This window comes from Varanus komodoensis, unplaced genomic scaffold, assembly GCF_004798865.1.
Source record: "Varanus komodoensis strain SLA01 unplaced genomic scaffold, ASM479886v1 scaffold34_1, whole genome shotgun sequence".
Lineage (NCBI taxonomy): Eukaryota > Metazoa > Chordata > Lepidosauria > Squamata > Varanidae > Varanus > Varanus komodoensis.
In genome coordinates this window covers 4427855-4440119 of record NW_025335854.1, presented here as the reverse complement: position 1 = coordinate 4440119, position 12265 = coordinate 4427855, and the positions used below count along the sequence as shown (strand labels likewise).

General features: G+C 45.6%; 1 protein-coding gene across 1 annotated transcript in view; it reads left to right on the top strand.

The window, feature by feature from the left end:
- Nucleotides 1–10558, top strand: part of HMCN1 (hemicentin 1) — a 229012-nt gene extending 218454 nt beyond the window's left edge. The window contains exons 104-107 of the mRNA XM_044439180.1: nt 1263–1613; nt 6388–6507; nt 7563–7689; nt 10181–10558. Coding sequence (XP_044295115.1) covers nt 1263–1613; nt 6388–6507; nt 7563–7689; nt 10181–10547 — 965 coding nt within the window. The 3' untranslated portion in view covers nt 10548–10558. The remainder of the gene's footprint in view (nt 1–1262; nt 1614–6387; nt 6508–7562; nt 7690–10180) is intronic.
- The last annotated feature ends 1707 nt before the right edge of the window (nt 10559–12265 follow it).

The window sequence follows — 12265 nt, the reverse complement described above, 5'->3', positions numbered from 1 at the left end:
ATCCTGGTGAACATGATTGATGAAATAAGTTTTATCATACCTGATAAAATAAATGTGCATTTATCAGAACAACAAGGAAGATGCACGTTCCTGATCATGGCTAGTCCTTTGCATGGCATTTGATTTCATAATGAATGGTAAGTTGATGTGCCATTCATTATTTGAGGGCCAAGCTAAATGTTTCATTGGTCACATCATTAGCACTTGAGTGCAGAACATGAAGAGATGGTTAAGATCAGGACTTTGACAGGGTGGTTGTGGGACCATCCCCCCCAATAGTCCTAACTTGCTATTTGCGGAGAAGAAAAAGCTCCCATTGAACTTAATACAGCTTTCAAGATTGCCAAAGGGGTTCTTGTAAGGCTTGTTCTAATCTTAAAAGGGGACATGGACTAAACAATTCTTTGGCTGTAAACATGGCTTTTAACAAGTTGCAGCATGCTTCTTCCAAGGTTCTGCTATAGTCAGAAACGCTGCACGTCTAAAAACAGCTTGCTAGCACTTCTTCAGCCCTTCCATCTATTTTTCACTGCCGCTTTTCATTGTTGAAAAGAGCTTTTGATTTTAGCATTTCTTTCTTCATTATTAATATTTCTATACTGCCTTGCCTAACAAAAACAAAAGCAATAAACACCAAGGCAGTTATATGCAGCAGCTTATAACAAGAAAAGCTTAAAACAAGAAAAACAATGATATTACAAGAAGTATAAAAGTAAAACATCAGACCTACACATTTGAAAGGGCTGAACTGAAAGATGCATCTTCACACCCTTTCCAAAGACTTCCCAGTGCGATCTTATGCACGACCTCTTTGAAATAAGACCCTTGTGTCTGCCAGGTGTGATTAAGATCACAACATGATTCTGCTGACATTTCCACACAGATTCTGCAACTGTGGAAGCAGGGCAGGCACAGCTCACAGCTGTGGGCAGCCTGGGCCATGGAAAGGGATTATGGGAATAATATCCAGACATCTCTGCTCAAGGTTCAGAAAACCCCCTCAGGGACTGGACCTGGCAATCCTCGGTAATGCCACCTTTGGAAAACCCCAAAGCAAAGTAAAATTACCCAGGCCTCTGTTTCACTTGCTGTATTCATAAAGCATTTAATTTGCCCCCATGTTATGTGGGCCCAGGGTGGGTCTGTGTGTGTGTAAGTTTTTTCTGCAGACTGATGTGCTTTTTAATGTTCTTTTGTGTTGTCATTTTTTCTCCCTCCCCTTGCCACTGGTGTGATGCTTTGGAACCATGTCCCATGGGCAGACACTAATGAGTGTGAACAACTGCCTAAGCCTTGCGCGTATCAGTGTGTGAACAGCCCCGGCAGCTTCAAGTGTATCTGTCCCCCTGGACAACATTTATTAGGCGATGGCAAATCTTGTGCCGGATTGGAGAGGTTGCCAAATTATGGCACCTACTACAGTAGCTATAACTATGCCCAGCTCTCCCCCATGAGAGACAACTACCGACCTCAGCAATATATCAGGCAATCCTCCAGTCTCTACAGCTCCTACACAGAGTATAGAAACAGCAGAGTTCCCATCTCCAGGACTAAAAGGAATGTTAGAAAGACTTGCCCTGAAGGCTTTGAGGCAAGAAATAACAAATGTATAGGTAAATGTCACATATATGTATGTGTATATATATATATACATGTTTGTCTATGATGCAAATTTTCCTCCCTCCCTCCCCCTCCCCTCCCCTCCCCTCCCTTCCTTCCTTCGTTCCCTTTTCTCTTTCTTTCTGTCTATTTTCTCTGTGCTCATTCACTGTTAGGTTGCTTTTATGCACCAATATGATGTGTGATTTAATGGGGTAGAGGACCAAATTGCAGGAAATAATTGACTGACTGCCTTTCCTTTAAAAACCAAATCCCACTCTTTCCCAAACAACTGCGAATTAGCTTGCCAGTCCCCCGCCACTCAGACCATGCCACTCCATCATCCTCCTTCTGCCCCCACGTACGGCAAAAATTCATTCTAACATAGACGGCAAGCTTTGTTTATGCCAAAATTTCCAGAACTTCAGTGGACGTGGGGAAAGGGAATGTCCCACCCAGCGAGCGCTGGCTTTTGGGACTGCGGAAACATCATAATTGACACGGACTCTGTGGGAGGTCTTGTGTGAGTTGGCCTGGAGAGTCTGATTTATGAATCGGCTCAAGGGTGGTGCCTCTTGGGTAGGCATGAAGAGGGAGATCACTTTAGCCAGTGATCCGGGATGAGAAAGCGGGTGTAGCCACTTTGCCTGTCCTTTTCATGTTTTCTCTCCTTTAAACTATGTATGTTGCTGCGGTGGTTGGGGTATATGGAGTGAACAAGTCACAGACTGCCCTTTGTGTATGTTCTCTTGGGCAATGGCAGGCAAATTTGCAGGGTATGGACACAGGTGGGAATGTGCAAAGATCACCTGGGCGCCACATGAAATGGGAGGTGCTGAAAGAGCAAGTCACCTACCCAGATTTCGCCTATCGAAGGCAGAAGTGTGGTCTGAGCCCCAGCACAGTAAGGTCCTTGGAATCTCTCATTTTCAGTACCAAGCAATCCCAACAGCTGGCAAGAAAATGACTTTTTTAAATGGGAAGGACAAAACAATTGGTGGGTAACAAGAAAGACATCTGAGGGCTCAGTGGGACCTTCAGGAACTCTCTTGCTTACTCCTGCTTTTGAGGAACAAAAGTGAGGCCACGTTGTTGACTGGTTCCTGTTGTGAGTTGGGTTTTCCTCCCTCTGCACATGCAAGGGAACAGACCGGTCCTTTGCAAAAGCTCTTAATTGTCCAAAGTATGCCCCATCAACTCAGTCACCATAGAATGTGTCTCTGGGCATGCACAGAGAGGTTAGTCGAACCCAGTGTAAACAACTGCTTCTGGAAACCCTTCTTTTGAGTATGCCTGGGCCCGATTCCTTTAGGAAGGCCCGTCTGGAAGCAAGCAAGCAGGCCTTTTCTATGCACACTGACCCCTAGTTGGCCAGCTCTCCTCTCCCACCGCCCTGTCATGGGATCAAGAGTCGTAACAGCTTTGTCTGGACTCTGGGAGCTCCTTTCCCATGCTCCCACCTGACAGCTGCACATCCTGGTTTTCCCAAGAGCCTGCCTGAGCACTTGGGAAGGATGGCCTTGAGATGAGCACCTGGGCTCCTCTGGAGCCCCACTTCCCCAAGCCACCCCTGGCTCCATTCTCTGGCTCAAGAGTCCGGATGGGCATGACCCAAGGGGGCAAGGAACCAGGCTGAACTGCCCCTCTCATTGCGGACAGTTTCTCATCTGAAGCAACGCCACAGAGTTCACTCTGCTTCGGTGCTTCCTTCATCTGGGGAGGAGCATCTTCAGGAACGGAAATGTGGTGCCACTTACAGTTCTGCTGCTTTCCATCTGGGGGGCCCCAGCAGCATGCATGAAGAAATGCGCTCCCCAGGCAAGAGCTGCTGCACAAAGTGACAGCACCCCACAGAGGCCTCTCACCTCAGGGCTATCACAGGTGAAAGGGCAGAAGTGCCACGTGGCTTCCGACCCAAAACTGGGTGGAAACACATGGTGTTTCTCCACACTTTTCCCCACTAAGATGGAGGAGAATATCAGAGACCCTCATCCCGTGGCTAAGACCCGCCTCCCTCTCACTCTCCCGTTCACACACAGACATGCAACACGATGTCTGTGGCATGGATGGGTGAATTCCATGTGTGAATGAGCCATCACAGAGCAACTCAAGACGGATTCAGCTGACGCGTTCCACCGCAATTCATTCTCTGAGGTCCATTCATGTGCGGCTTTAGTTACGACAGCTGCTGGTTTCCATCACTGATTGCTTGTTTTAGGATAGGTCTCTGGAATATTCCTATCGATCATGGAACATGTGATGCAACTTGGAACAGCAAATAGAAAGAAGCACTGTGTTTTGTGGCTTTAGGGAGAAAAATGAATGGGGTTTTCTCTACTGCCTTTTAGCAGCAGCAGTTCATGTGCTGCTCAGCTGCTGGATAGTTTTCCCTAAAGTAGAGGCAAAAATGGTGCAAACCTGGATGTGATGCCTCACTGAATCAATCCCAGGATGTCTGTTTCATTATTTACATGTGTATGAACGGCCTTTCTGGACAAAGGCAGAGGGTTGCTTCCAAGGGGCACCATTTACTCAGGGTGGAGGGGGCAGTCACTCCCAACCCGTATCTATAGCCAATTAGTGTAACCAATCCAATTGTTTACATGCAAAGTGGCGTGTGTAAAGATCAAAACTGAAATCAACCATCTTCTTTGAGCAGCGACCTAAGTAAGCAGATAAGTAATGGAAACTTTTTGTGCATCAAGTCCTTTCGAAAGGCGGGGAAGAAATAAAACAAAAATGAGCTTCTCTGAGACAAATACTTGTCCATCGGCGGAGGGCAATGGGGACAATGTTTTTCTCAGAGCAACAAGTATTTGGGAACCATCAGTATAGGAATGGATCCGCCATAGTGGGGCTTTGTCTTATGTCTCTTCTTCCTCTGTTTTCTCCTGCTGCAGCACATTCCAAATTCATACTTTTCCTGGCTTGATTCTAAGCAGCTGCTTCATCTAAAGGACTGATGCACCTATTAAATGCATTGGAACAAATGGATAAGTTTTGGCCAATGCAAATTTCAGGGTTGCAGTTCCTGAACTGGAATAACACTGCAGCAGGGAGCAAAGGGTTAACCCCCCCCCCCAATCCAAAGCGGTTTGGGACCCCTGTGGCTTGCTTTTGAGTGCAGAGAAAACAAGGATATAACTGCCAGCTACATTTTTAGAGTAACATGTTGTTTGCACCTGATGCAGGGGTGATAATGAGTTTACAGTTCTATTCCAATGGCCTAAGTTCTCCAGTCAGTTTACAAAAGACACATGCGAAACAATACAATATCAAGCATCATATAGAAGCAATTTACTGAACAACTGAAATCAAATAATATTGTATGAGCAACAGCATCTCATGGATGGCACCTGCTTGGAGTAGTACACGGAACCCATGCCAGGATACATCCACCAATATTGTAAAATATATCATCACACAAATGCTCTAACTGGAAAAATGTTGCCCTTCCCCTAGTTTCTAAATGCCAATGTCCCACCCTTATTGGTAGAATTCTGCTCCTTCTCTATGGTACCCCACTCACCTTCAGTGTAAGAAGCTGAGCTCATCGAAGGCGTGAGGGACGCGTTTGTGCCCAATGAGAGATTGGCCCCTGGGGAGCCATATATTAGATTAGTGACTCCCAGAAGGCATGAATGACTGGCTTTGGTAACAAAGACCCTCTGGAGCTTGTTGAGTAGTCCTTGGGCATGGTGCACTGCAGGCCACGTCCTCCTCCCTTGTCACTTCTCCAGCCACCCAGCGGTTCCTGCAGACCATGACTGGAAACTTTTGACTTCAGATTCTCCCTTCTGCCTGCTTTGAAGGACTTGGCAAGAAACGTTGGTCTAATAATCAAGAGAACTTTAGAAGAAATGTTACATGCGGCGAACCCTGGAAAGGCTTGGATGTGACTGGGTTCTTCAGAACGACTCAACTGCAGTATCTAAAGAAGACACTTAAATACAGGGGTACCTTGGCTCACGAACTTAATCCTTTCCAGGACTCTGGTCGTGAGCCAAATTGGTCGTGAGCCAAGTCAAATTTCCTCATAAGGTTCAATGTAAATAAGGTTCATCCGTTCTGTAACTATTTTTTTTTTTAAATCAGAAAAATGTGAAGCAAAGTGACAATAACAAAGATCACGGCCATCTCCCCCCACCACCCCGAGCATGAGCGTGGCCATCTCCCCACCACTCCCTGTGCGACTGCGATCACGCCCATCATCCTGGCATGCTAGTGGGAGAGAGACAGGCACGAATGCGGGCACGCTGCGGGGTGGGAGAGATGGGCATGAACGCGGGCACACTGGGGGGGGGGGGGGGGGGGGGGGGAAGCGGGCGGGGGGGGGGGGGGGGGAGACGGGTGTGATCATGCTGGGGGGACAGATGGCCGAGATCGCGGTTGTGCTCCTGCAGGGAAGATGGGTGCAATCACGGGCCCGCTCCTGCAGGAAAAGATGGGCGTGATCTCAGTCATCTCCCCCCAACTGCCCCCAGCACGATCATGGCCATCTCCCCACTCAGGGGGGGCGGGGAGATGGCCATGATCGTGGTCGCCACCCAATGCGGAGTTCGTGACCTGAGTCAAAATTTTCATGAAATTTTTGTTCGCGACCCAATTTGGTTGTGTGAACTGAGGCGTTTGTGAGTCGAGGTACCACTGTAGCCCTAAAACATAAACTTTCTGTGGCTTAGAGTACCTCTCTGTGTGTAAGAATTTAACTGCTCCAAGAGTTTTTTCAGTGTTAGTTTGTCTCCTGCCCTCAGTATCTGAATGTTTTTGCCTTTCTGCTTTTTACAGATATTGATGAATGTGAGAACAGAGATGCTTGTCAGCACGAGTGCAGAAACACCTTAGGAAGTTACCAGTGTTTCTGTCCAACAGGTTACCGAGTAACGCCCAATGGCAAAACATGCCAGGGTAAGAGAATATGTTGATATAGGGGAAGTTGTACAAGAAGCCATTGACGCAAGCTCATAAGAGCCTTGGCAAACAGACTTATTGGAGAGGTTGCTCCAGCTTGCTTTAATGCTATTGAGAAACGTGTATACAGAAGATGACTGGACTGGAGGCTTTCTGTTCATGCCATTGGGGTGGCTTATTCACAGATGCCCTTTAGCAAGGGGACGGCTGTAACCACTCCATACCACTGGTAACATTCTCAGGGACTCCAGTAGCATTGGACGATTCACTGGTTATCTATTAATCCAGCTGCTTAATTAATTCTTCTTATGGGAAAAGAATTGAGTGGGATAGCACAATCCATAGGATGACTGGAACATCCTGAGATGTTCCGGAGCCATCTAGAGACATTCTGTAGGGGACAGGATAGAAAAGCTATAAATACATACATACATACATACATTCCCTAAGTCGGGAGCTGGTAGATTTCAGGCTTCAGGAGTTGCTTGGATATTTTCCCCAGCCAGATTAAATGGAGGAATAAGATTTCTCCCAGAAATTGACTGTCTGGCTGGCAGGTTCTCTCTCCTTCCCTTCCCTTCAGCGGCCTAATATTTTTGAGGGGTTCTGTTTGTTTGTTCTTGTTAAATTTTTGGTATCCCAAAACCCTTCCTGCTCTACTGCAAGTTACCCTGAAAGCAACCAGAAGATCAAGACCATCTGTTCCTGCATGCGGTTAACATTACAAACACTCCCTTCACTGCAGTGCTGGGTTTGCATGCCAAAAAGCCATCCACCCCATTGTTTAGAGCAACAATTTGCCCCCCCAATAATAACACTGTGGGAGTTATTAAGAGGCATAAAATATATAACACAATTAACAATCACAACACAACTGCCTTTTTGCAGTTTATTAAATGAACACATGCAAGAACCACTTTTGAATTCCAAGATGTAACAGCTCAAAACTTAGTGTCTGCATGCAGGAAGAGTTTTGGGTGGTTTCTCTTCTGACTGTATATCTATTAGCTTAAAATCAGCAAGTCACTTATCTGTTGTTGTTTTTCAATTAGATATAGATGAATGCCTTGATCAAGATATCCATTGTGGACCAAATCGTATGTGTTTTAATACAAGAGGAAGCTATCAGTGCATAGACACACCATGTCCCCCAGATTATCTGCGAGATCCTTTATCTGGGTAAGTTTTATTTTCGGGTCTTTGTTCTTCCAGATTTCATTTCTGATATTGCAATATGACATAACATTGCAAATACATTGCAATTCACATGCATGTTCTTTGTGAGATCACACCTTCTTTCTTCCCAGCTCCTCCCACAGCCAAAAAGAGCTCAGCTTCTGCCCCACTTCCTCCCATCTTCAGACCAGAGTCCTCCTCCCTGGGATATTCCTCCTGCTCCAAAAACCTCCTGAGGAATTCCTTGACTCATCTTACCTAGCTTCCTGTGGGCATAATGCAAGGGACTGATTTTTAAGTTATGAAAGAATGAGGAGTTCAATACCATACACACTTTCCTGGAGTAAGTCCTGTTAAATCCAGAAGGACTTACTGTTGAGCAGATGTGCATGAGTTAGTACTGTCAATCGCTTGAGCTGCTTCTTCAGTGAGGTTTTCTTTGATATCTCATTATGATCTCCGAAGAACAGCAAGGAAGATGCATCAAACTCTACTCACCCATCAACCAAGTTTGCCTGGTGAATGCTAGCATTTTGTGAATTTTTAAAAAATACTTACACCCTGCTTTTCCTCCTAAAAGGGCAGTTTATTAATTAAAACTAAAATCACAAGAAAATGCATGAAGCACCCAACGGCCACTCTTGTTTTGCCTAATCTTTGGCTGATAGTTCTGCACATGGGGTGAGGACAGTGGGAAGAAACAACTCTTCAGCTTACTTTGTCTCAAGTAGCAGTTTGCAGGCTCAAGTTTTTGGCTAGCATGTAAAAGGAGTGATTTTTTAAACCAATACTAAAGAAATTCAATCATCAAATACATCAGACATTCTGGGTCAGCCCCCCCTACTCATATCTTTTAACGTTCTATAGTCATATTCAAATCCATTTATAATAACTTAAAAACATATTTAAATCTAAGCCAAGTCCCATTTCTCTAGCCAATAATAAAAAAAATCCCAAGTTTGATCGAAGTCAGTATCTTCTTTCTCCTTCAGTGATAAAGTCAATCTGTCCATTTCTGCACAGTCCAGAATCTTTTTTAGAATCAGTTCATCGGTGGGTAATTCCTCACTTTTCCAGTGTGTGATTCATTTTTTTTTAATCTACTCATCCTTTAGCTACAGTTAGGGTGACTGAGGCTCGGACTTGATAATATTTGTTCGTTTGTTTTTCGAGTTATAGCCTGCTTTTTTCCTACAAAGGGCTCAAGGCAGCTTATATCAATCTCCTCCTCCCCCACAACAACAACCCTGTGAGGTAGGTTGGGCTGAGAGTCTGTGACTGGCCCAAAGTCACCCAGTTGGCTCCATGCGGGGACTGGAACCCAGATCGTCCGAGTCCCAGTCCCACGCTCTTAACCACGACACCACACTGGCATAATATGGGGTGCTGTGTAGATACCACCCTCCTATTGGATTCTTCCTCCTTTTGTAACATGGCGCAATGCAGAGAAGCAGCTGCACTGTTACATCACTCATTTATTTTAAGCTATGCGTTGTGGGTTGCGGGTGGCGCAGTGGCTTCAACCATTGAGCCACTGTGCTGTTGAACTGAAGGGCGGCAGGTCGAATCCGTGTGACAGGGTGAGCGCTGCTGCTTTGCCCCAGTTCTTGCCTACCTAGCAATGTGAAAGCATGCAAATGTGAGCAGATAAATAGGTTCCACTTTGGTGGGAAAGGTAACAGTGTTCCCTGCGTCCTGGCATTTAGTCATACAGGACGCATGACCCCAGAAACATCTTTGGACAATGCTGGCTCTTCGGCTACAAACGGAGATTAGCACTGGCCCCAGATTCGGACACAACTAGCACTCATGTGTGGGGAAACCTTTACTTTTCCTTTATGCATCACCAGGTGACTCTTCATGGAAGCACCCACCCATTTAAGAACCTAAGAGCAGCCATGCTGGATCAGACCAAAGGTCCGTCCAGTCTAGCACTCTGTTCACACTATGGCAAACCAGCTGCCACAGGATCCCTCCAGCACGATGGGCGCAAGACCTTCTCCTGCCCAAGCTCCTCGGCAACTGGTGCATGTAGGAAAGCCACCTCTGGTAATGGAGGCAGCACATAGCCAGCGAGGCTAGCGGCCGTGGAAAACTTCCTTCCCCAAGCCTTGGCTTGGAGGAAGGAACGCTTCAACTTTTTGACCTCCACCATCCTGCTTCAAAGTCACCCAAATGGGTGCCCATCACTACTTCCTGTGGCATAACGCGTCTTTGAGGCTCATTCTTTGTGCCGCACTGTCAACAGTGTGCCTTTAATTCCTTCTGGCAAGGAAAAACCTTGCACTCTCTTGCATGCAATTCCTACTTAATGTCAGCCTGGCAATTGCATTAAAAAGCTCGCAAGCTTGTGAAACTTCTGGTGGCTGGATCCGTTGCTTTCCTCCCTATTTTTATTTTAATATAATGATAAATAAAAAGGCACATTTGTTTAACTTTATCACTGGTCTGGTGTGGTCATGGTCTAAGTCTTCGTGGCTGTATTTATTTTTAGGTTTTGCCTCAAGAACTGCCCACCCAATGACCTGGAGTGTGCCTGGAGCCCTTACACCTTGGAGTACAAACTGGTGTCCCTCCCTTTTGGGATTGCAGCCAATCAGGATTTACTCCGGCTGGTTGCGTACACTGAAGATGGAGTCATGCATCCAAGGACAAGTTTCCTCATGGTCAACGAGGACATGACAATCCCTTTTGCACTCAGAGACGAGAGCTTGAAGGGCATCGTGTACACCACCAGGCCTCTGCGTGAGCCGGAGACGTACCGAATGAGAATCAGGGCTCTGTCTTATAGTGTCGATGGAGCCATTGAATATCAGACAACCTTCATAGTTTATATAGCTGTGTCTGCCTACCCATACTAGCAAAAGCACTGCTGACGGTGATCCAAATATGTTAACCTAACTCAAACGTGCCGCTGGGTGTCACCCCTTCCAGATGATTGCTGCCTCATCTTACAACATTTGCGAGCGTTGCAACATGGGGGGAAATGATGCTGTGTTCCATCCTTGTTTTGTCCCCCCGGCTGCTGATCTGTTGAAACAATTCCATCTTGACAAAAATGACCATAACCCTTGATCCATCGGCATCTCAACCACTCGCTTTATTTATTACACTGGAACAGCCATTCTCCAAAGATGGTTCCGCTGACTCTTCGTAACTAGTTGGAAGTATTTAACTGGGTGGTAATTTGGTGACTGAATGTGGTAGGCAAAAAAAAAAAAAAAAAAAGCTTGTTGTTCTCTCCCAAAACAAAAACAGAGCAAGGTATATTTCTCACACAACCCCAAGGAAAAAGAATGTCATAACTTAAAATCTTAGTTTCCTTGCTTGGTCAAAATACAGTTGTATTTTCTGGTTGCAGTGAAAAGTGCCACTTCCTTGATATTCCTAGACACTGAATGAAGACACTGCTCTTATGTTACTAAATAACTGGTAGTTTTAAAGTGTCTGGGGAGAATGATATCAATGCTATTAGGGCTGGGCCGTTACGCATTTTGCAGAGCAGCAAACCTGATCAGCAGCCGTAACACAAGCATCCAATCCTGGTTGCCTGGGAGGTACCCAACAAACATCTCTTTGTCGCATTCACGTTTTCAGCTGTATGGCCTTAAGCGTCACCTCCAGCAGTGCTATTTGCAAACTCAAAGGAGCTCTTCAGCTGAGCAAGCAGTAGACCGTTATGCTTGCACAACCAGTTGTGCAGTGAGTTGTGCTATCGGTTAAGCAACTAGTTCAACAAGCATGCTTGTGCAAATGTAACTTAAGCTGGAGTCTCCTCTTGGGCATAGTTTGAGATCCAGTTTCTACCAGCGCAACAACATTTCCACCACTGGAGTGTCACAGCTGCATACTATCTTTAGTGGGAATGGGCAATTTCCATCCTATCCACCTTGAAAGTCCTTCTGAGTGCTCAATCAGAACAGTAACAGGGCTGGACAGTGCATCATCATTTCCTCTTTTCATCTAGGGATGGAGGGGCGAGTTGTAGAAACTCCCTGGGTGTGACATGAGGTTTGTCTGGTGTTCTTGCATGGTTGAGCAGCCCACTTCAAACCTTTGCCTTGCTCCCAAGTCCTTGTGTGTGGGAAAAGTCCTACAAAATTGCTTCCCACTTACATAAACAAGCCAAGTCACTTACCCTGATTGAACACATCTGCATTCCAGTATTCCTGGGAAAATGCTTTGGATCACTTTTCCCCATTTCTCTTTACAACTGCTGGCAACACAAGCTTAGCATTCCAACATTAAAACAGGGAGTCCGAGGTGGACTGTACAGACAAGTAGATTCGATTTTCCCCTTCAAGAGTTGACAGAAGCACTTAGTTTAGAAGGAATTTTGCCTATCCCAAACCAAATAGTTTTCAGGAAAAAAGAAAGAATTCTTGCAGGTCTAGTCAGGCAATGTGTTAGGTGCCAATACACTGTAAACAAAGGTGGTAACAAACTCTGGAAGTAAATTTTGCCAAGATGTATTCTATTTTTTATGAGAGTGTGTGTGCATGCGTGAGTGTTTTGTTTGCTTGTATGTTTTTTCTATGCAATATCAAAGAGGTTTTCCCAAAAAAAGAAAAACAAAAAT